The sequence below is a fragment of the Dasypus novemcinctus genome, chromosome X, assembly GCF_030445035.2.
Source record: "Dasypus novemcinctus isolate mDasNov1 chromosome X, mDasNov1.1.hap2, whole genome shotgun sequence".
NCBI classification, from domain to species: Eukaryota; Metazoa; Chordata; class Mammalia; order Cingulata; family Dasypodidae; genus Dasypus; species Dasypus novemcinctus.
The window spans coordinates 148136390-148162034 of NC_080704.1; the positions used below are offsets into that span (position 1 = coordinate 148136390).

General features: G+C 37.8%; 1 protein-coding gene and 1 non-coding gene across 11 annotated transcripts in view; both read right to left on the reverse strand.

Moving 5' to 3' along the window:
• Nucleotides 1-313: 313 nt before the first annotated feature.
• ENOX2 (ecto-NOX disulfide-thiol exchanger 2) overlaps nucleotides 314-25645 on the reverse strand; it is a 389024-nt gene continuing 363692 nt past the window's right edge. For 9 of the 10 annotated variants that reach the window (XM_071213203.1, XM_058291492.2, XM_071213208.1 and 6 more), the window contains 5 exons: nucleotides 12903-13084; nucleotides 9694-9801; nucleotides 6363-6471; nucleotides 3594-3679; nucleotides 314-1857 (listed from right to left, as the gene is read on the reverse strand). In XM_071213203.1, coding sequence (XP_071069304.1) covers nucleotides 1726-1857; nucleotides 3594-3679; nucleotides 6363-6471; nucleotides 9694-9801; nucleotides 12903-13084 — 617 coding nt within the window. In that variant the 3' untranslated portion in view covers nucleotides 314-1725. The remainder of the gene's footprint in view (nucleotides 1858-3593; nucleotides 3680-6362; nucleotides 6472-9693; nucleotides 9802-12902; nucleotides 13085-25645) is intronic. The other variant, XM_071213206.1, reaches the window with a different exon arrangement.
• LOC111761365 (U6 spliceosomal RNA) lies at nucleotides 22301-22402 on the reverse strand. Its single transcript, XR_002794754.1, has one exon. It is a non-coding gene; the product is annotated as a U6 spliceosomal RNA (small nuclear RNA).

Here is a 25645-nt window from a genome sequence, read left to right on the forward strand (position 1 = left end):
GATTTCATAGATATTAATTAAATAAGGCATTCCATCAGTCCTGAGACTGATGAATCAAATCCTTCTCTGGTGTTGGTGACAGAGATCCTTCAGTGTAAAAATAAACCTAGCTTCCTGATGATGCCACGGTCGGGTGTTTGAGGGGGAAGCCAACTTTCAGCATGAATGGGCTTCTGTGTTATCCCTATTTCTAGTTGCCAAGACAGAAGGTTTAGCATCTTCTTCCAACATTCTGGCATCCCAAAGGAAGAAATTGAGATGATCTACTGAAGGATTACTTAGAGAGCAAATTATTCAAAACAGAACACGAAAATAAGGTATAGAAAAGGAATATTTATCTTTTAAAAATACAACTTTGAACACTACTGACATCTCATTTACAAGGTATTTTCCTGAAATACTCTCCATTAGCTTTGCTTACTCAGTACATTCTCTGACTTTAAATGAACACTTAAGGGAGGTCCTGCTGGTATTACTATAAGACTGTAAGCATCACTGGCATGCACACAAAAAGACCAAATCTGTATTGGGATCTTAGCCCCAAACCCTTGCCCTTTCCTCTTCTTTTCTAACACACAGGACTTCCTGACTGGTCTACTCACACTCTGCCTTTGCAGTCTGCTAATGGGAACAACAGAACTGGAGGGGTCCGCAGCAGTCAGAACCCTAGGTGGTGCTAAACTATTTGTAAGAAGCCTCACTCACTCTGGACCATTTTTAATTAATTACTAAGAGTTTTATATTAATACTCATATCAGCTCTTTGCAAAAATTCAGCATGAAGTAAACATAGTATTTATAGCAGTACACAGTTTGCAATTCAACATACTGACAGGAGAAGAAAAGGGTCAAACAGAATTTGTAAGACTTTACCAGAGGGGAAAGAATATTAAAATAAATCCCTTCTGCTAATGTGTGTGCAGGGGTGTGTGTGTGTATGTTTCAATTCATAGAAAACTAAACGTGCCCCCTTTAAAAGAAGACTATTTACAAGGTGATTCTGAGCAGAACATAAACATGCCAGTCATACAGGATATTTGCTTTCTATGAATACATCTAGATTTATTTTTTGAAATTCTGAAATAGACCTTTTATCTGATATATTAGAGAAAATAACTTCACTATTTTCTCAATGTTTGGTTCATAGTAATTTTGCAAAAAGCAACAAACCATGCTTTTTCCTTTAAAAGGTGTATGTGGTCAAAGTACCTTCTAGAAGACATTGATGTGTTATTCATTTACTGGACTTCTGGGGATTGGAACGTTAATGTCAGTTATACAGAGTACCTAGTATTCCTCTCCTTCTTCTCATTGGTAGCAACATTAATGCGAAGAGAAGTTTTGAAACACAAATCACATACAAATCATCAAAACATTTCAGTTAACAGTATTTTTGAAAAATACCCAAGTCTACAGTGTACAGACACAGAAAACACCCCAAACACTCTTTAGCCTCAGGACTTTTCAATACTACTAATAAAAAAAATCAACCAATTGACAAAAAGGGGAAGAAGTTACAGCACTTGAGGTTTGAGTCAACTTCTTTTTAGGACCTGTAGCTCGAGGTGCTGTTCTAGGATCCTTATTTTAACTCAGAAAATATCCAGGAATGAAATAACAAATTTAAAGCAATTTCCACTTGAAAACCATTGAAAATACAAATCACTTTCAAAGCTTGTCCAACACATGTTTGTTTTCAGGATCCCAAGTTGTTAAGTGAATGGATTCAGGTCAGTTTCAAGCCCTCAAAGCCACAGAATTTCCATCTCTTCTCCAGGCTGGCTCCAACTCCAGTCATTTCCTGCTTGAAGGTGTGCTGGAGTCTACTCATGAGGCATTCAACATCACTGGTGCAGATCTGTGGGACAGAAAGGACATCTGCATTTAAAACAAGTTCCACTTTCATAATCCACTTTTTCTTTCCCAATGTTTCCTACTTTAGAAAGCTGGTGTGTGTGGGTGTGTGTGGGTGTGTGTGTTGGGTGGGAGGTAGGGGATGATGGATTAACCTCTTCCTCTCCTTGTGCATGTGTATGTTTTGTGAGAGTGGCTTCCAGGTGGCAGTGTTCCTCTGCTATGACCATCAGGTAGATTTCTACTGACAAAAGCTGGTGTCAGTCATGTGGGGAGGCTTAGGTTTATAACCAGCTGAATGATGGCTGATCAGTGGTAACATTGCTACCTGCAACGCCTTTTGGGAGAAGTGGGGGAAAGAAACAGCTGTCACCGGAGCAGAATCCTTCATGCATGGATTAGTGCACCAAGAAAAAGTGACAGGAATGGGGACTGCTCTATATTCCTGCTCCTGTGTATTATCTTTCTCTTCCTACTTCACACATTGCCCACCCAAAAACAAAACAAAAAACAAATCCACAGACCCCTTTAGGGCTTATTTCAGTTGATCACTTTTACCTAGTAGCAACCTTCCTAACTGTGAACCTGGGTACCAGGATTTGCCTGAAGAGCACCAGGGAATCCTTAAAGAAACCCAGAGTTACCACCACATGGCATATTCCTAAATCTAGAAGGAGGGAAACCGCCCTTCTATTAGTAGCACCTCAGACTCGTTTGGGAGGCCCTGGCACTACTCTGACAGGAAAGCTCAGGAGGATCTGGGACTGGCTTAGGAGTGAGGTCATGCCTTCTTCCCAGTGCCAGTAGTAGACTGTATCCAGTTAAGTGAAAGAAACCCGCTATAGAATATCATACAGAGTAGAATCTGCATTTCAGAAAAGAAAAATATATGAGGTTCATAGATACATATAGACAACATGGCTGCAGAGTATGTATGGAAAAGGGTCTGAAATAAGATATGCCAAACTGTTAGCACTGGTTATCCCTGAGGGCTGGGGATTCATTTGCCTTTACTATATTTCCATATTGCTTAAACTTTTAAAAACAACTTATATGCATTATTTTTGCAATTTAGAAAATGATCCATATATTTTTACTGACATATAGTTCAATTTATACCTCTCCAACCAACCTCTTTGTCCTGGTGCTCACATTCCATCCCCCACCCAGAATCACTGTCAAATGGGCTATTTAACTGGAAAATAGTACCACTGCCCAGAGATAATGAAGGGGAAAGGCTTGCAGCTCATAGTTTGGTTGTTTTTTTTTTTTTTTTTTGACCCGGTCCTGATTATTTCATAGCAGACAAGGTCAGTGGTAATGGTGATGGTGGGGGAGGTAGTTGAAGCAAAACCTCCAAATTTGAAAATTAACACTTTCTAATTGCTAAAGACCCAGGATAAAAGTTTGATTACTGAGAAGGCTGATATTGGTTAATTTTCAATTTACATGTAAATTAAGTGAAATGATGAAAATTCTTCTAAGACATACCTTGGAAGTAGGGTGGCCAACTTGTTCAGGTTTTAGCAATGAAATTCCCCAATCCCAGTTCTGGGCAAACTGGGACAAATGGCCATCCTACTTGCAAGAGAGAAGCTCTACACTAAATCACAGTAAGAGTGTGGGTGAGGAAAATTTACTTAGAGCAAGAACTAATGACCTATTATTGAGGACAGTAAGGTCACCTGTTCACAAAAAACCCTATATTCCCTTGTATCCCCATCTTAGACACCCACATACCTTATTATCAAGACGGTGCAAGTAGGAACAGATGTATTCAATACTGGCTCCAAATGGGTGAACGTGAAGGAATGTGGAGATAATTCCTATAGAGATAATACCATGGAGGTTACACTTGAGCATTGTATTCCTTGAGAGCCCACATTCTAGTGAATAGTAATAGCTAACTCATATGTACAATACACTCTGTACTAGGCACTGTTCTAACTTTACATATTTTACACATTTCTTCTTTACAACAATCCTATGAGGTAGGTATTACATCCACATTTCACAGATGTGGACACCGAGACAAAGAAAGTTTAAGCAACTTGGTCAAGGTCACATGGCTGTTAAGTGACAGAACTGGTATTCGAAACCAGTCTGGCTCCAGAAGTAAGGTGACCATACTCTTAACCACCAAACATACTGCCTCTCACACCACTACACTACATGTAAAAAAGCTGACATTTCAGGAGTCACTTCCGTCATTTGTGATGGCTAAGGACCATTTGCGTTCTAGAAGTTTACAATGAATTTAGCGTGTGCTGGGGTTTTGCAGTTCCTTTGCACAGTTTCTAAATTGAACTTTAGCCTCTTATCTGTTAGTAATGTTTTCTGTTATGGTAAATGTTCAAATCATGAACTTTGCCTGATTAACCTAGTGCCTCTCACAAGAGAATGTGCTGATTGCTTTTGGGTTTTATTCTGTGAGTAGCACTGTAAAGAAAAGCTAAACATTTCATTCATGGCTTACTCAAGTGGCCACTAGCATTTTGTGCTTAGATCCTCAAATCTCTTCAAATAGCAGAATTGTTACGGCAGTTTACAGGTTCAAGGATTGTATTTTAATTTTGCTCAGCATAACTCCGGTGATTGGCAGCTACACATACTACACCTTGATTGTTCTAGCCATCAGGTTAATTGCTGTAGTACTTCTTTCTCTGGCAACAGGCAGGAAATAGATTGTTCAAAGTCTTTTATTTCATTCTTTATTTTTTTTTAATCCAACCTCTTTCATAAGATCTTAGGTACCTCAAGTAGACCCAGAATTGAGTTTGCTGAAAACTGTCAGGAAAGAAAAGCTAAATTTGATTTGGTTTATAAACAACAACCTGCCTGTCCCTTTAAGAGGCTGACAAAGAATGGCACAAGTTTAAATTGTACCTTGAAGATCACGTAGTTTTTTTGTGAAAATCTTCCAAATGTTAGATAACAAGGGGTGGTTGGGGGGGGGTGTCCAGGAGGAATTGATGGTGGGGTTCAAAATATGTTAAAAATGGATGCTATAACTTACAGCACTACATTATTCTTAAATGACTAGGTAAATTGAATTTATAAATACCGATTCTAGCTTAGAAACTTAAATTCTGAAGAAGACAATCCGTTTTCAAAAGAATTATAGATGCTTTGGCCCAAAACGACTGTCAAATGCCAAGAAATAAATTCATATCTTTAAAAACTACTAAACAGTTTTTGTTGGTTTACATTCAAAGAACTAATAAAAAAAACCCCAGATTTTCCTTTCTTTTCCAATAGCTCCAGACTACCTTTTAAAAATCAAAAACAAAACAAACAAGAAACTTTAATTTTAAGAAGCTTTTTTAAGGACTATCCATCTATCTCTTCTCTGAAAAGTCTCCCTGTTGCCATGTCAATTTGTTAAAGAATTTTGACTTGGAAAACAGGAATAAGTTGTCACTTTTCTTGAAGACTCAATGGCAGATCCCTCCCCCCCATGCATATTTATTAACATATATAAGTGTTAAATCTGATCTGAATATAAAATCCATTAGCGAAGAAGATAGATGTATTTAAAAACATGCAGAAGCCAGTCAGTTGTAGAGGGTCTTTTGAGTCAGGGGATGGGGTTACTGTATGGCTTAGCTTCCTTGAACTCAGCTGGGATTATCTGATGAGGTCCAAGGCCAGCCCCTTTTAAATGACTGAATATATTTGAACCTCAATCTGCCACTGTTCTCTAAATGGAATATAACGTCAACAACATATTGCAGTAAAAGTAAAATGGTTCCTTTTTCTTGAGGATTTACTATGGGTCAGGCACCCTGCTAAGTGATTTTTATGAATGATCATGATTAATCCTTGCACCCACCCTTTGAGATAGGTAACATTATTATGCCTATTTTGCAGAAGAAGGAACTGAAGTTCAGAAAGGAAATGGCAGGGTCAAGATGGGAAGCTTGGTCTGTCTGATTCTTTAACTATTAGTGCTATCTTGCCTTTGAATGAATTTTTATAAAGTGAGAGCAATTGTAGCACTTATCTTATCAGACCCCACCAGTGTCCAACATACCACAGACAGCTACCTGAGTCATCTACCTGTATTCTGGGAAAACTCAAGAGAGGCATTATTTCCTCCAGTGGAGGAAATCATCTGGAAAAACTCCTTGCCAAACAAGGTCTGCACTAGACCCCTGTGTGCAAGTGAGAGGACTTACCTATCCTTGCACAGAAATTTTTAAAAAATAAGCCTACAAAACGTTTCTTTAGCTGACCCCCCACTTAGCATAGGACTTTTTTCTCCCTTGGGGTACACGCTTGACATGGCAGTGGCCAAACAGGCCCTCAAAAGGTTGTGTCAGGGCTTAGAGCTGCTGTTATCATTTTTGTTGAAATTTGTGCTTGTTTTTGTCCTGTTTTCTTTAGGACATTGGGTCTTTGCACTGTCATTCTTCATAAATGCCTGGCATGTGCTTATTATCTTACGTAACTTCCCTTCCCCTCTTCTGCTGTACCCTGTACATTGTATATGTGTGTTAGCTTTCTTACCCACTAGCAGTGCTTCACGTTCAGATTTGATGGGACTGCTGTTCAGAGTCTTCTCAAGAGGGTAGTCACTATCCTGGCTTGATGAACACAGTCTAGAAGCACAGCTTTCCTGTGGGAATAAAGTGCTTCCTGGGTCAGTTCACCTTATTTAGTTACAGAGTTGGTTTCAATTAACTACACAACAACTACCTTCTTAACACAGAACCATACATGTAAAACTGTCCAATTTTTATTATTTAGTGGGATGGAAAATAGCATAAATTATACAAGCATCACAGAAAATTCAAAGCTTATATCTGGCTTTGAAACACAGAAAAATTTAGACATTCATCTTCAACAGTTTTTTTTGCTTGCTTTCATCATTTCTGATCCAGAATGGGGGACTAGACTCAATATTTATTGTCCATTAGATGCCAGGTACTGTTAGGTATGTATTATCTTCTTTCTACAGATGAGGCTCTGATGAATTAGGTAAACTGCCTAAGTTCACATTGCTAAGAAGTGTTGGAGCAAGGATTTAATGGGGGTAAGTCTCATCTCTGAAAGGAGAATCTACAGTGTAACCAAAACACTCCCAGATAATTAACTGCTGGCCTTTGAACTAAAACAACAACAATAACAACAACAACAACAACAACACAGAGCCTCTTACTATTGACAATCAACTCTCTTTCTCTTCTCCCTGATAGGGACATTGGGAGGATATTTCTGAATTCAGAGTAAGAAAAGACCATGACAAAAAATATCATTAGTCTTTTTTTCAACTTTTTTGTTGAAAGTTTGTTCTTTCTTTGAGCATGACTGGTATGGTTAATAGGTGAAACCCATGACCAACAATCAAACTGGAAAATGCCCCCAGATTTTTTCAAAGATCTTTCTTTCTCTCTTTGGGTACTGAGAACATGTTTTCTGTATTATAAATGTGAAAGAAGATTCTTCAGAAGAAGGAATAAATAAATCACAGCTTTAGTCTCACTGCTGTTATAAAAGAAAATGTTGGGGAAATGCTTCTTGGAGGGCAGATCATGGCTGGTTCAGATGCTTTCTCACTTTCTTCCCTTCCATAATCTCTCAGCAGGGGCAGGATTCCTTCTGTTTTCTTTAAAAGTAACTTCAACACTGTCAGGATGCTGTCCCACCTACTCAATCTTTGGCCTTTAGAATCCAATCCAGGCAGTAACAATTTATGCCAAGTTTGATTTAAATTACTTGCTCACTTCTAAGCCACAGGCATCACTTCTGCTTCCAAGCCCCTTAAAACATTAAATGATCCAGTAAGCCATTCCTTGAGTGTGATAGTTTAATGGGTTGGGGGTGATTTAAGATGTGAAGACATCCTGAGAAGTTTTAGCTGTCTTACATAGAAATGTAGTCTTATTGAAACCTAACTTCAATTTTATTATAGCTGGTATTTAAAATTAGAAGCTATATTGAAAGAATGCTTATCACCTTGAATTTTACTAGCAGATTCAAAAAGTTAGTTCTTTTAGCAGTAAGACAGACATAAGTCACAATGTTATATTGCAAAATGTGATAACTCACTGTGATTTACTGTCAAGAAATGCAAACAAAATAAAAAAGGATTCCTCCTCACCAAAACTTACTGCTTTCCTTTCAACCTGAAATTCTTTTTCAAGTCCAATGTGATGGTACTTTGCTTCCTAACCTAATTGTGTCAGGTTGAGGTATTTGGTCACAAATCAGCTTCCCAGAGAAGATCAGTTTATAATGAACTCTCATGATTTTCTCTGAGAGAAGCTTTGCCTAAAATAACAGGAAGAAACATAGTCTGACTCAAATCTTCTTGATGATCAGTTGGATCTCTCTCCCTGTCCTCTTTAGATGCCACTTAATGGAATATTCAGTTTCAGACTTAGGCACAATATGGTAAATTTATTCTATGCTATCTTACCTCTTACTTTTTTCAATGAAATGTTTTACAAAATGGAATGCTGTTTACACTAAAAAATGTCCCTAAGTCAATTTGTGATGTCAATCCTAAAGAGTGAATCTAAGCATAATGTCATTAAATATATTACCATGTCCATCTATAGGCTTTTGGCTACATACTCCATTTTATGTGGAAAGCAAAACAGAGCTATGTAGCAGCTCTGGGACATTTTGAAAGCTCTGATAATATGAGGAAATTCCTGATAAGTAGAGCAGTTTTGGCACTTTTCAATTAAATGCTTGATAAATGAATTTCTCTGGGATTGTGCTCATTTCTTTAATAGCACCCACAAAACTGGAAAGTGAGTTTGTTTTATGAAGTGGAAGAATTAAAAGCATATTGCAAATGGCCTCTAGAAGAAAACACTTTCAATCATTTGTTTCAACTACACCAAGGTTGCCAGTTCTTAATGGAACTCTGGGGAAAGTCACTGTGCTGGCAAACAGGCCCAGGGCCTGTATGCTCTGTATCGTCCTGATCTGAGAACAGAAGATAAAGAGCATGGGTTCTTGTGGAACTACAGCATTGTTGATTTCTGACTCTTGGTACAAGCTCCTAATCTCCTCTTCCTTCTAGCGACATCATAACCAGGCAGTTCAGGTCAATGGGGTTTCCTTTTCAGAGGAAAACTTAAGATGAATGTTCAGGCATAATGGAATTAGAGTTATGACAAGGAGACACCCATCAATAGACTTTCAACACTGTACATAGCTTGAGCCCTTGAATCATAGTTGTGATACATTAATTCATGCATAAATGACCACCCTCTCTCAGAGGTCCTCGATAGTGGTCCTTATTGCTGTAGCTCTCAGTTTGCAAAGTTCCATTTCTCCTTCTCTGTTGACATTATCTATCTTTAGAATATTGTGCCTTAGTCTCCTTGTTTGCTTTCTAAGGCCACCTTTTGGTTTTGGCTATTATTCTCACCTGCAACTGTTTATTATTACACTAGATGGAGTGTCTGCAAAAAAATGTTGATGTTCTAGTTGTACTTGGATTTCTTCCTTTAATGAAATGCTTAATTAAAGGTATTTTGTGTCACATGAGTTTTCTGTTGCCTTTGCTTGGTAAGATGAAGCAGAGATGCAGTGTGCACTCTGGTCTTCTCTAAGAGGAAAGAGTCAAAAAAAATTATGGATGGACTGACTTTTTATTCAGTGAAAAGTGTGCTCTTCAGAACCCTTAGAAATGCCAGGGTCACACATCTAAGACCAGAGTCCTTGATACAAGAATTACCCTGGAGAGGGGCTTTTAATCCCAATCAGCCAAGCAATTCCACGTTGATCCCTACTGCAGCAATTACCAGTATATTTTCACTGTCTCTTCTCTGAAAGAGAGGGGGAAGGGGCAAGGGAAAAAGTTCACTTAGGACTCATGTACCTTTTCCTTGAGATTTTCCAACATCTTTTCCACCTGTAACTTGTCATTTTTTATTTTTTCAAGTTCAGCTTCTTTCCTTTTGTATTCATCTTGGACTTTGAGTAGATGCTGTAAGAGACGAAAGACTCTAAGTCACCAGTTAATGAGCTGTACTTCACTTTAAACCCTGGTTGAGGTTAGCTGTTGTGCTGGCCTGCCTCATTTCCCCTCATCACACACAAGCATTTCCCTGGGCAGATGAGATGCTAAAGGAAAAATTAAAATACTTTTTTAAAAAAGATTTATTTCATTTTTTATTTATTTCTCTCCCCTTCCCTGCCCCCCCCCAAAGTTGTCTGTTCTCTGTGTTCATTTGCTGCATGTTCTTCTGTGACCACTTCTATCCTTATCAGCAGCACCAGGAATCTGTGTTTCTTTTGTTGCATCATCTTGTTGTGTCAGCTCTCCATGTATGCAGCATCATTCTTGGGCAGGCTGCACTTTCTTTCACGCTGGGCGGCTCTCCTTACGGGGAGCACTCCCTATGCCAGGGGGCACTCCTGCGTGGCAGGGCACTCCTTGTGTGCGTCAGCACTGAGCGTGGGCCAGCTCCACACGGGTCAAGGAGGCCCAGGGTTTGAACTGCGGACCACCCATGTGGTAGACGGATGCCCTATCCATTGGGCCAAGTCCACTTTCCAATACTTTTCAATTAAAATTATTTTACCTGGCTTTTACAAACTTCCTTTGAATTTGTTCATATTTTAGAAAGGGCCTGAGAAACTAATTGATTCATTCACTTAACTTCTTCCTTATTCTGACTATAGGTAGGGGTAGCATGGTGCTAATACTATGTGTACAGTATCTTGGTTGCTGCATAGAAGTGAACTTTAATGCTGTAAGCATTCTTGCCAGCAGCCATTTGCCAAGTCAAGTGAAATTTCTGTGAGGAAAGTAGTAAAGAATCCAAATTTCACATGTTAGTTTCTATATCAATAGGAAAGGAGATTTACCATTATTAACAATTACAACAAATATTGTTTTTTGAACACCTAATATGTGCCAAGCATTGTACTAAGGGCTTTATATACATGATCTCATTTAAGCCTTACAATAACCCTTGAGGTAGATACTATTATCACTGACGCTTAGAGAGGTTAAGTGGCTTAGCCTAGGACCATTCAGATGGGAAATGGCAGAGCTAGGAATTAAACCCAGGTTGAACACCAGAGCCCATGTTCTTAACCAAATATTACCCATACATACTTTTTGAGATAAGATGAGAGAAATTTGACCATTTTTGAAAGGCTATTATCCAATAAAAAGCAATCAAAATGAGTGAAATTAATTCTTCAAGAGTTAGAGGCCTTCCACTGGATGGAACATAGGAGAGTGTGGGCTATGGTGTGGACCACAGGCCATGGGGTGCAGCGATGCCCAGAGATGTACTCACCAGATGCAATGGATGTGTCATGATGATGGGGGAGAGTGTTACTGCGGGGGGAGTGGTGGGGTGGGGGCGGTGGGGGTGAATAGATTGCACTTTAGTAGCAGAACTGTCCTTATGTGGAATTATTCCAATATCAAGGCAAGGGGGGGGGGAACCAAATATTTCTTAAATCTTCCTTTTCCTTTTCAGAGGCTTGCAAAAGGGTTAAAAAGCATGGTGCAATATACACTGTCAAAGTCATTGAAGTCTAGCTGAATAGATGCATATTTTGGTGGGAGGATCTCTGGTATAATTTACATGCTCTAATTAAACTCCATGGTGATAGTTAAAGGAAGGTAGGGATTATTTCACGCATTTTATCAATAAGGAAGGAGAAATATTAATGTGGTATTGTTTTTCACACGGGAATACAATGGTGTCAGAAGTAATAGGAACATTGGGCTCCTAGTGCCAAAAGAGACTCCCTGTTCATAATCTGTAATTTTGAGCCAGAAATTCACTTTTCCCTAGATAATTCCAAGGCAAAAAGTTAAAAGATTGTTGCAAAATTTACAGTGTAAGGAAAATGACTGGTAGTTGGCATGAAATAAGAGGAGAGTGCCCTTACTCAGAAGCACTGCTCTTGTACCTTAATGAAAGCAGATGTTGGTATCTTCTAGGCTGTAGGTTCACTGTGGTAACAGTTATATAAAACTTAGAGATATTGTGCATCTTTTAAACAATGCTGTATCTGAATGAAACTGCAATAGAATACATTTAATTGCTTTACTTTTTATTCTTTGAATAATGTTCAGGTAAATTCATTCACATAAATGATTGTGAGGACAAAATAAAATAAATTTGTATTATGTGCCCAAAGTATTGGTACTCAAAAACCCATAACACCCTTGCTTTTACCAAAATCAAGAGCCCTATCTAAAAGGCTGTATTGTTCAGCATTCTGTCAACTAGATGCTTATTCACCAGCACTTTTTCATATCTAAGTAACTGAGTTTCTTTATAATGACCATGAAGATCCTCTCCAAATGCTGAAGTACCTTCTGAAGCATAAAGAAAACATTAGATTATGTTCTATGGAGGGTTTTTCCCCCTTCATTTCTTTTTTATTTTTCTATTTTTAAAGGAGCTTTAGATTACATTGAAAATACACAAAATTCTCATATATCCTATAAATTCTCCAACCCACACTTTCCCCCATCAACAGCATCTTTAATTAGTGAGGTACATTTGTTACAATTGATGAACACACATTGAAGCATTGCTACTAACCATGGTATATAGTTCACATTATGGTTTATACTTTGCACTGCACAATATTATAGGTTTTAACAAAATGTATAAAGGCCTTGCAAAATCATGCAGAATAATTCCAATGTCCCCAAAATGCCCCATGTTACACCTATTTTTCCCTCGCCCTCCCCTTAGAAACTCTGGTGATCACTGTCTTTACATCAGTGTTACAAGTTGCATTCACCGCTTATGTTTGTTCATTTCTCAGTCTTGAGGATTTTGGGATAGTGATGCCCATCCCAAAACAATAATATTAATTATTTTTCTTTGAATGCTCATTCTTTGAAAATTGCTGTTCCCTTGCTATCTCTGCATTAAGAAGACTATTTCATGAGTTGCAACATATCGTCTTCTTCCTCAGCCATTCCAGAGAACAGACTATCAATAAGAGTAAGAGGTTTGCTATTCTATTTGCTTGCAGGGGACACATTTAATAGGTGAGGAGCTGATGCCACGCTTTCAAAAGCTCAGAAAACTAAACTGCATTTACCTGTTGCATTCCTTGCAGGGCTTGCTGCAAGAGTTTCAGTTGCTGCTCCTTGTTTGGGTCATCTTCTCTGAGGGCTTTGCCTTGTTCTTGCTTGAGCAACTCTACCTCGTTGCGGTAGGCATCGAGTTGCCAACGGAGGCTGTCATTTTCTTCCTTCAGAGCTTCTGCCTGTGATACTAAGGCTAAACAACCATTGTAAAATAGTAAAACACTATATACAGATTCCTTTGTAGTTCACCTCAGTACCATGAAAATTTGGCATTTTAAATTAAAATGTGTAAACAGGCTCTCAGTGAGGAATTGTAGGTCTGAGTTGGCCATGGCAGCAAGAGATGGACACAAAAGTGCACAGATCTGTTTTTGTAAATGAACACAGGATTTTGACACCCAAAAGTCTTGCTATATAACCCACTGAATGTACTGGGAGAGAGTATAAACTGCAATGTAAACTATAATTCACGCGGTGCAGCAGTTCTCCAAAATATATTCACCAAATGCAATGAATGTGCCAAAATGATGAAAGAGGTTGTTGATGTGGGAGGAAGGGGGGTTGGGGGGTGGGGTATATGGGAATCTTATATATATATATATATATTTTAAAGATTTATTTATTTTTTATTTAATCCCCCCCCCCACCCCCCCGTTGTCTGTTCTCTGTGTCTATTTGCTGCATCTTGTTTCTTTGTCCGCTTCTGTTGTCGTCAGCGCACGGGAAGTGTGGGCGGCGCCATTCCTGGGCAGGCTGCACTTTCTTTCGCGCTGGGCGGCTTTCCTTACAGGACGCACTCCTTATGTGTGGGGCTCCCCTACGCCGGGGACACCCCTGCGTGGCACAGCACTCCTTGTGCACATCAGCACTGTGCATGGGCCAGCTCCACACGGGTCAAGGAGGCCCGGGGTTTGACCGCGGACCTCCCATGTGGTAGACGGACGCCCTAACCACTGGGCCAAGTCTGTTTCCCCTATATTTTTTAATGTAACATTTTTTGTGATCTATGTATCTTTTAAAAAAAGACAATTAAAAAATAAAAAATAATTTTAAAAAAGTTCTTGTCATAGTTCATATACTCCACCCCAAATGTACGTGTTATTTTCAGGTAACATTGGTTACTTTTACTTGAAATGCAGCACAGTACAAGAGCTCTGAAAATACAATTTTTAAGGTTATTGTCTCGAATTGACATATACTGAAACAATAATTTTGCTGACAGCTGTTTTCAAAGAATGTAGTGTGGACCAGTCATACAGAGGAATGGAAAATGTAAAAAGTAAGACACTTGGGGAAACCTAGGTTAAACTTAATTATTTATGTTGAAGGGCACATTTTTCAATGACAAACGTCATAAAAGGTATTTTAGAGTATTTAATCAGAGGATTTTCATTCAATCAGCAAAATTTTTGAGTACCTTCCAAGTCCCTGGTTTATGATTATGGTAAAAAATATGAGATTCCACTAATCTCTATTGCTCACATGTGAACAATTGTAGTATATTTCTTTTTTGGTTACTAATAGAACACAAAACATAGAAAAAAGATATGAAAATGAGCCCAATGATCCTATATCTAGAATCTCCTGAAAAATCCACAACAAAGCCACTAGAACTGAAAGACAAGTTCAGCAAAGTGGCAGGATACAAAGTTAATATGCAAAAATCAATAGCATTTCTATACACTACTCATGGGCAATCTGAGGAGGAAATCAGAAAAAAAATTCCATTTTAATAGCAATTAAAAACAATCAAATATTTAGGAGCAAACTTAAGGAAAACATAAAGGACCTGTATTCAGAAAACTACAAAATATTGCTAAAAGGAACCGAAGAAGATTTTAATAAATGGAAGGGCATTCTGTGTTCATGATTGGAAGACTAAATATTGTTAAGATGTCAATTCTACCCAGAAATTCCCAACAGGCTTTTTTGCAATTTATTTGGAAGGGTAAGGGGCCCTGAATAACCAAAAAGATATTAAGAGAAGAACAAAGTTGGTAGACTCTCACTTCCTGACTTTAAAGCATATTACTTAGCTACAGTGGTAAAAACAGCATGGTACTGGCATAAAGAGAGACACATTGACAATGGAACTGAATCAAGAACTCAGAAATAGACTCTGACATCTACAATCAAGTGATTTTTGACACGGCTGTCAAGCCCTCCCAGCTGAGCCAGAACAGTCTATTCAACAAATACTGCTGGGAGAACTGGAGAGCCATATCCAAAAGAAAGAAAGAAAGAAGACCTCTATCTCACACCTTATACAAAAATTAACTCAAAATGGATTAAGGACCTAAATATAAAAGCAAAAACCATAAAACTCCTAGAAAAAAATGTAGGAAAACATTTTCAAGATCTTGTGGTAGGTGGTAGTTTCTTAAACCTTACATGCAAAGCATGAGCAACAAAAGAAAAAAATAGATAAATGAGATCTCCTCAAAATTAAACACTTTTGGACCTCAAAGGACTTTATCAAAAGGGTGAAAAGGTAACCAATTCAATAGGAGAAAATATTTGGGAATCACATATATCATAAGGGTTTGATACTTATTATATACAAAGAGATCATACAACTCAACATACAACTCAACATACAACCATACAACTGCCCAATTAAAAAATGAGCAAAATACTTGAAAAGACAAATGTCCAAAGAAGAAATAGAAAAGGCAAAGAAAGAACATGAAAAAATGTTCAACATCACTAGCAATTAGGGAAATGCAAATCAAAATTACAATGAGATATGATTTCACATCTATCAGACTGTTAAAAAATTGGAAAACTATAAATGTTGGAGAGGATGTAAAGAGATAGAAATGTTTATGCACTGTTGGTGGGAATGTGGAATGGTACAGACACTGTGAAGGACTCTTTGACAGGTCCTGAGGAAGTTGAATACAGACTTGCCATGTGACCTGGCAATACCATTGCTAGGTATATGCCCAGAAGAACTGAGAGCAGGAACATGAACAGATATCTGCACACCAATGTTCATAGGAGCATTATTTATGATTGCCAAAAGTTGGAAACAACCCAGGTGCCCATCGACTGATGAATGGAAAAACAAATTGTGGTATATATCCATGATGGAATATTATGGAGCAGTAAGAAGAAATGAAGTTGTGAAGCATATGACAACATGGATTAACCTGGAGGACATTTTGTCAAATGATACAAGCCAGATACAGAAGGACAAATACTGTATGACTGTGCTATTATGAACTAAATATATTGTATAAACTCATGGAGTTAATAATTAAAATTTAGCTCAACAGCAAATAGAAGGAGGGTAGAGAATGGAACTGAAGATTAATCTGTGCAGAATTGGTAAAAAGATTGTAAATCTTTGGAAATGAATAGAAATGGTGAAAGCACATCATGGTGTTTGTCAGTAGCAGTATTATTGTATGGTTATGACAGTGGTTGAAAGGAAAAGTCTAAGGTCATGCATATTACTAGAAGGAAAGCTAAAAACTGAAACATGGGACTGTACAAGGCAGTAAAACCTCCTGTAAACCACGAATATGGGGATAGTGTATATATGACTGGTTTTTACAAAATATAAATATAAATATGTTAGAGAGAAGGAAAAAGAATAGCAGCTATTTGCATCAGGCAAGGCATAGAGAGATTGAGAGAGGTGATGAGTTTTGTCTGTTTATTATTATTATTGGAATAATGAAAGTGCTCTGGGAATGACTGGGGTGATGAATGCACAAATATGTGATTACACTGAATACCATAGATTGTACCCTTCGGATGGATTTATGCTTCATTAATATGTAACAATAAAATTGATTTGTTTAAAATATCTATATATTAAATGGATAAGAAGGTTAAAAGGTGATTTCATAAAAGTGAATTTTCTTGGCTACTTATTGGGGAAGATTTTGGGTGGACAAAAATAAAAGAAAAGTGAAGGAAATCAAATCCTTGTATCTATAAATGGTAAAAGTTTTTCAAAGTGATTTTCAAAGACAAGATTTGTTTTGTACATAAATGAATGGGGGGAAGCAGACTTGGCCCAGTGGACAGGGCATCCGTCTACCACATGGGAGGTCCGCAGTTCAAACCCCGGGCCTCTTTGACTCGTGTGGAGCTGGCCCATGCGCAGTGCTGATGTGTGCAAGGAGTGCCTTGCCACGCAGGGGTGTCCCCGCATAGGGGAGCCCCATGCGCAAGGAGTGTGCCCCGTAAGGAGAGCTGCCCAGCACGAAGAAAGTGCAGCCTGCCCAGGAATGGCGCCGCACACACAGAGAACTGACACAAGATGATGCAACAATAAGAGACACAGATTCCCCTGCCGCTGACAACAGAAGCGGACAAAGAAGATGCAGTAAACAGACACAGAGAACAGACAACAGACAACCAGGGTGGGGGTGGGGGGGAAGGGGAGAGATATAAATAAATAAAATACATCTTAAAAAAAAAAGAACATGCAGCAAATGGACACAGAGAACAGACAACTGGGGCGGGGGGGGGGGGTAGAAGGGAAGGGGAGAAAAAAAAATGAATGGAAAGAAGTTGTGCTTTACAAAGCTGAAACACACAGAAGAAAACCATATTCTGGGGGTGAAAATGTTTCCTATCCATAAAATGAATTATTTTTCTTCCTTCAGAGCTTCTGCCTGTGAAGTGTTTGGTTTATTTCAATGCCTTGAACATAAGGGTTTTTTTATTAGGTACTGATACAGGTTGTTGTGATCAGATTATCTATCCAAAGCAGAGAGTGGCAAGGTAATAATAATGGTTCTGGTGAGGACTAAGTTCCAGTAGCGTTGAGACATGTTCTCAGTATCTATATTTTTGTGTGTGATGACCATGCAATTTGTCTGATATGGCAGTTTTAAAGCTCCCATTTTATTTTAAAAATTTATAAAAGGAATTTGGCAGAGCACATTCATTTTATATTTTGTTTTATTACTGTTTTAATTCTTGCTGTAATCACACAGATTTTATGTCTTTGATGAGAAAACCTTTACACAGAGACTTGGATTTCCAGCACTCCAATAATATCTATCCCTGTCATCCTGCCCAGCTTCTCGGACACTTCTCATCAGACAGTGTTCCCAACAATCACAACAGTAAAAGAATATGCTGAAAATGAAGGGGATGATTGTACACAGGATGCTGTATGCAAAAGGAACATTAATTGACTACCAAACAGACGAAAAAATATTTGGTTTGCTTGCTGGGTCTGAACCAAGGATAGCATCTCGAGCTAGAGGGTGGCTAAATAGCAAACAGGTTACTCTGTAAATTAAGTGGCCCATTTAGTTGGATAGTTATTTATTTATGATTTGGTTTGCATGCTTGTGCTCTGATAGTCCACATGGCTCAATAAAAATAGTGATATTTTGTTTCCCTCCTTTTGTTTCTTCTTGTATCACAGGCTAGCGATTATGCTCATATTCTACAAGCCATGTGGAAGAGACAAGGGCAGAGACACAGAAGAATAATAAGAGGTGTATTCTTCAATTTAAATGTGAAAATATTATCTCTCTAAAAAAAGAGGAGAAAGGTCGGCTTCCCTTCTCGGGGAAAGGGCATGCAGATGAGCAGAGATGGACCTGCAGCAAAGTGGGAGCAGATAATAACCTCCTCAGTTTGGACCTGTCAGTAATCAAAAGAAAATGTGATCTTCCATTAATATTCCTGAGGGGACCTTACCTGTAAAATGTATCTCCCACTCTCTGAAATGAGGGTTTTGTCATTTTAACGAGGAACCAAGTCTTTACTTTCACACACTTAATATTAATTGGACCCATTTCTGGAGCTGGAATTCTTTGTACGTTGAGAAAACATTGCAAAGTTCAATACCACCTTTTAATAATATGTTTGAGTAGGTGAATCCATCAGCCCTAATACTAAAGAGTGTAGTACAGTGAATGTATTCATATCTTGCTGTCATTAGTTCTCAGCTTCTCCTTTTGACTATTTCCTATGTAGGAAAAATGTTTCTCTTTATGCGGGCTACTCCTAAAATCTGAAGGCTGCCAGTTCATTATGACAATATGAAAGTACTAAGGCAGCTGCGAACTCCTCCTTTTAGATGAGGCAGAACCCAGACATGTTTTTCTGCCTCAAAATGTAAAATATGATTTTGTGCCATCAAAAACTTAATGTTTAGGTTTGTTGAAGGGTGTAAAGGAAATAAATATTAATGGAATTAAATTCAGGGTATCAGCTAGCCTTACAAAGGCTGTTAGAAGATGTTAAATAATGTTACCAAGTTATAGATGGAATAATGTGCAACATTCCCTCACAGCTCATCTCAAGGCTTAGGCTAGAGTGATTCACAAAGGACAAAGCTAAAAAGAACAGAGTGTAAAGAAAGAGGGGAAGATGATATGACCATGACTCATTGGGGTCAGCTGTAGGCCAGTTCAGGCAAAATCTCAAGTGCTTTCCATGACCTCACAATGCCTTGCTTTCCTTGTCTCTATGGGTCATTATACCTGCTCCAATCAGGTGTCTGCTAGCATGGATGCACCTGGGACCTCATCATGTTCCCTCAAAGATCTCTACATTCCCTCTCAAACATAGTATCCTTGTCTGCCAGTTATCTCGCTGTCCCTGAGCACTTTGAGATTCGGCTCTCTTTTCTTGCTGGGACTATTAAACTCTTGGAGTGGCCAGCTTCATCCAGCTCATTAATTGCTTTCTGGCTATCAGATTCCATTGTAAACTCCTTAGCACACTGAATTTCTTTACTCTCCTACAAACCTCTGTCCAAGTTTACTGTGCCAAACCTCAACTCAATGTCACCTGACTACTTTCTCTGCTCCTTATCCTGAGCTGCAGAGAACTATTTATTTTAACGCTTTTTACTGTAGTAACATAGATACAACTCAAAATGTCCCATTTGAACCATTCAAGTGTACAATTCAGTAGTATTAAATACATTCACAATATTGTGCTACCATCATCAATATCCATTACCCCAACTTTTTCATAACGTCAAACAGAAACTGTACCCATCAAACAGTAACTCCCTCTTCCTGTCACCCTGCAGAGTACTCTTATAGGAAGTTGCACAGTCAATACAGACTCATGTTGGTCCTTGCTGATGTCAGAACTCTCATCTCTCACTGATTTCTTCCTTCTATATTTCCTACAGAACTTATTCCAGATCTGTTCCTCCCTCCTTTTGATCTCACTTCTGAATCGTTTCTTTAAGCCATGGATGACCAATCTCTTACTATATGGAGAAACATGGGCTGCTTTTATACTTTCAACTTCACCTCTCTTGTCTCAGAGGAAGAGATTTCTCCTCTCTTTAAAGCAAACTCAACCTGAATTTGGATCACTTCCCATTCTCTTCTCCAGAATTTCACTTTCATAATTACCCATAAGTAGTCTTACATGCTTGTTCAACCTCACAATCTCCATGGATCCTTCCCTTCTAATCTACAGATATCTCCTACCTAACAACAAATGACAAATTAGCTTTAAGTTTGTTATAGATTCTAATTGCCATTTATAATACCTGTATTTCTTTCTTCTCAGTACCAAACTTTTTGACCACTTCTTTTGTCCACTTTCTCTCTCCTTAACATCATACATCTGGCACCTATCTCTATTACTCTACTAAAATAGTTCTTGATCAACTCAATTGCTCTCAATCCCTATCTTCTTTGCAACAACTGATAACATTGATTACTCTCTACTTCTATAAATTCTTCTCTCGGTTCCCACAACCCAATATTTTTTTATAGTTTACTTCCAGTGTCTCAGATTGCTTTTTTTTCTAACTCTTCTACAAACATCTCTTCTTTTCCTTCTCTCTTACTGTGTGTAGCCACCAAAGTTCTGTACTCAGCCCTTTGTTCTTCTCTCACTTGCCTTTTGTACTCATTTGTTCATATTCTCGGTGCTTCAGTCAACACTTATATACTCTATCTCTTCAACCTTGACTTGAATACAAATCATTTATGCCTATTTAATAACTGCCTACTATTTGAAAATTAACTCATCATGTTCTGCAAATCAGCTCCATCTATCATCCCTTTGCTGTCAGTTCTATCACCAATCCTCCAGTCTTTCAGACTGGAAAATCTATACTCATTACTTCATCATCTATATCCAATTTGGCACCAGAGACTATAGTTTAGTCCTATAAAATGACACCTAGCATCTTTAAACTCATGTTCTCCCTTGCCCCCTTCTCTTCTATCATTTTGTGTCAGTTCCTGTTGCTTTCACTCTAGTCCCAACCTTCATTTCGCCTCTCAATTCCTATAAAAGTCCCTGGCTGGTTTCTCTTAATGCAAAATTATCTCCTAAAATACATAATTCATAGTAGGCAGCATAGTATGCTGCCTACTGTGCTACAGGTAGGCTTGGTATTCATAGTTCCCTATAATCTGGACCATCTTGCCTACTCAATTGTTTTATTTATTTATTTTAATAATAAATTGCCTTTTTTAAAAAAAGATACATAAATTTTAAAAAGTGTTACATTAAAAAATATAAGAGGTTCCCACATACCCCATACCCCACATCAACAACTTCTTTGATCATTGTGGCCCATTCATTATATTTGGAGAATACATTTTGGAGCACTGCTGTACCACATGGATTAGAGTTTACATTATAGTTCATACTCTCCCCCAGTACATTCAATGGGTTATGTCAGGATACATAACGTCCAGCATCTGTCCCTGCAATATCATTTAGAACAATTCCAAGTCCTGAAATGCCCCCATATCTCATCTCTACTTCTCTCTCCCTGCCCTCAGCAACTACCTTGGCCACTTTCTCTGGATCAATGTTACAGTTTCTTCCATTACTACTCACAAAAGTTCTGTAGTAGAATACCAGTAAGTCCTCTGTAATCCATATTTTATTCGTCCATACTGTGTACCCTGGGTTGGTGATGTCCACTCCACATCATGCATATTTCCCTCTTTCACCCCTGCTACCCCCTTTAAATATTTCTTATCTACCCCCCTCTTGTCAAAATTGGTTTGTATTTGGTTTATATTTCAAGGTCCTGCTCAAGATTCATTGACTATAACTACTCTAGCTCACGCTGATATATTTTGTCCTACTGAGTTCTTACCTGTACCGTCCAGGTTACCACCACTTGGTATTTCTTTCTTTTATTCATTTAAAAAATACATATGGTTGGGAAATCACAATCTCTCTCTCTGTCTTTCTGGGTTTACATAAAAATCATGCATAAAATAAAAGAATCCCCATACACCACCCTATTATTAACACCTTGTATTGGTGTGCTAACTTCGTTACAATTGACAAAAGAATATTATTATAGTTGTACTAATAACTATAGTCCATTATTTACAATAGAGTCCACTATTTGTGCTGTACAGTCCTATGATTTTTAGAAAAATCTTTTTTTTCCTAGTAACATATCTACAACCTAAAATTTCCCCTTTTAACCAAAAATACGGAATATTTCAGGAATTTGCTTGTCATCCTATGCAGGGTTCATGCTAATCTATGTATCATTCCAATTTTAGTATATGTGTTGCTGAAGTAGCACAACTGGTATTTCTTATATTTTGTGTATTTACTAAATTGTGAGCTGACTGAAAACAAATATATATCTCTATTTCCCTCAGCTTACAGGACATAGTGCTTGTTTATTAACATATCAAACTCTTAAAGTGGGAATAATGGGAGGTAGTGGGGAGGTAAGAGAGAGGTTAGATACCAAGGGAAGAGAACGTTGGCTAGAACAATGAAGGAAAATTAGTCTAGATCAATGTTTTCCATAATGTGTTCCCTGGACCAACAGCATCTAAATAATTTAGGATGCTTGAAAAAAATGCAGATTTCTGAACCTGATTACAGACCTACTGAATCAGACTGAAGCCCAGAAATCTGAATTTATAAAGGTAACCCAAATGATTCTTACATATGCCAAATCCAGGAACCACTAATCTAAATAAAGAAGGCAGAATGCTTAAAGGGAACAGCTGGCTGATCTTATGTTTACTGGGTACATATACTTCCTATTATGGTTAACAATAGAATGAAATATTTTCACATTATTATGATTTTCTTTGATGTGATTCTTCTTCTTCAGCACATTGTTTTCCATGTCGAGAGTTATTTTAAATACTGCATCACAAATATGGATTGGCTAGCATAGAGTCTCTTGAAGAAGAAACATTTTGTGGCAATCCAAGGAAAGGCAACTGAAGAGGTGAGGCTGGTTTTGACTCTTACTTTCTCTGGGAAGTGAAATTTAACCAAAAACATGTTATAGGTTCCTGGAATTCAAGTTTGGTAGCATGGAGGCAGAAAGAAAACTCTCTGATCTAGTTCCTTAAGCCTTTAATTGGAAACAAGTGATAGCTAAAACATGCAGCTGAGGACCTTCTCATTGGCTCACAATGAGCAGGATTTCTGCAGTTGAGTACTACAGAAGCAAGATAACAAAATTAGATACGATCGAGGGGAAGAAAAATGCACAAAAGTCCTTGAATTAAAATGAATTGAAACCTTCTGGGAGAAAAGCTATTTGGTAAGCTCCATTAAGTCTATTGTAGATAGCTTTATTTGACAAAGCAGCATCCTAACATGTGGAACAGGAAAGAAAATAGCTATAAGATGATCTGTCAGGGAGCTTCCAGTCTCTAAATGAATAAGATTCTGTGTAGTAGCCAATACAGCTTTTAACTCAAAAGAGATACAGAAGCAAAACGCAATTATATAAACCTAGTAAGTGCATTCAATCTGAATCTCCCATACACCCTGTCCTCCTCTAATAAGTCCTCACACTCAGTCATTTATCAAGTGGATGCTCAAACTTATGTTACATTTATTTCATGGTATCACTCGATAAACACAGTATATGTACAGCAGATACTAAAGTGTAGACAATCCTACAAGTCAAAGATTATTCAGCTTTAAAATATCCTGGCTAAGCACTTAAGTAATCTATATAGCTAAATTATTATTAAACTCTTGTTTATATTGGTATAAGTTCAAGTGTTTATCTGCAGTAATTAGTTCACAGTTCTGAAAACGTTAATTATCCACTGATGAGAATGGGTTTATTCAATATAGATGGCGGTTTGTACATTTTGAGCTCTAGCATATGGCAAAATACAGGAAATGCAGATGTAACAGCTAATGAATGCTCTCAAAAAAGTCTGACTTGGTGGTTTTGTATCCTTAATAGTTCTGCTCATGGAGTGAAGATTCTGGGACCACTCAAGTGACTATAGAGCTGCTGACTTCAATACAGAAGTACTGAAGCCAGGGAATTTGAATTATAATCTCTATCTTACACACACACACACAAACACACTTACTGAGCATGTGATCCAGGCACTATGTGCTTCTACAAGATTGTGAGCACTTCAAGGGCAGGGGCTTTATATTACTATATCTTCAGAGTCTAGCACAGTGCCAGACATGTAATAAATATGAAATAAATGACTGGACTCATTTAACCATCACAACAACCCTGTTAGATACTTTCTATACTTATATAAATGAGGAAGCTGAGGCTTGGTGGGAAAGAAGCCCCTCCTAAGTCAAGAAGGACAGAGCTGGGCCTTAGAACTCAGGTGTTCTAACTTAAAGTCGAGTGCTTTTTCCACTGTACCTTACCTTCTCCAAAGATTGTCTTAAATGGTTTGCCTGAAAACACTGGACTTCCAACTGACATTTTATTTTCCCTCATGGTAATCTCCCCTACCCAAAATTTATCATGAAATTGAAGGGGGGGGGGGGTTCTGTCATACTTCTCAACAGGTTTGTCTTACAGGTACCACTAGAGACTCACCATGGCCTCTGCCTTACATTGAGCTTTTGACTATACTATGCGAGAGCACAAGCTTTTCTCTGGACAGCTGTGGACTCCTATTTGGTTCCCAACATACCTCCATATCACAACAGAAGGCAGCAGACAAGCATATTGTCATATGTTATAGATATTTCCCCTTAGTTTGTAGATTCTTGTTTAACTTTGCAATTTTTTAAGAAACATTTCATCTTTATGAATTCAAATTTATCAAAAATTTCTTTTGTGATTTTTTACTTTTGTGACCTTCATCCCCAAATTATATAACCAACCACTATATCTTCCACATTTTTTTTTATTAGAGAAGTTGGGGGCTTACAGGAAAACCATGCATAAAATAGAGGATTCCTATCTACCACCCTATTATTAACATCTTGCATTTGTATGGAACATTTGTTCTGTAAGTATAGTCCACGGTTTAACTTAGGGTTCATTGATTGTGTAGTGTAGGTCCACGGATTTAAAAAAAAATTATTCTGTTGCCATATATACAATCTAACATATCACCTTTTAATTACATGCAGATATATATTTCAGTGCTATTAATTACATTCACAATTTTGTGCTACCATCACTACAACCCATTATCAAATAATTTCCATCATTCCAAGTAGGAATCCTATATATTTTAAACCTTAACTACCCATTCCTTATTCCCAGCCTGGCCCCTGGTAACCTTTCTTTTGTTAAAAGTATGTTTTTCTACACTAACATTTTAAAACCATCTGTAATTAATTTTGGCACAAGGTGTAAGTGAGGTAGAGATCTAACAATTTTCCCCCAAAAAGTTGGCTGGTTACTCATTTATACATATGTTCTCTTATGGTTTTTTATTATGGACTATATTATTAATAAATCCAAAACAAATATAGAACAATGCTGCCTAAATGCTAGTGCTTTTTGGAAAAGAAAATCCATTTTCAATTAGTTACTGTGATGGAAGATGGGGTCAAATGAAAACCACAGAAA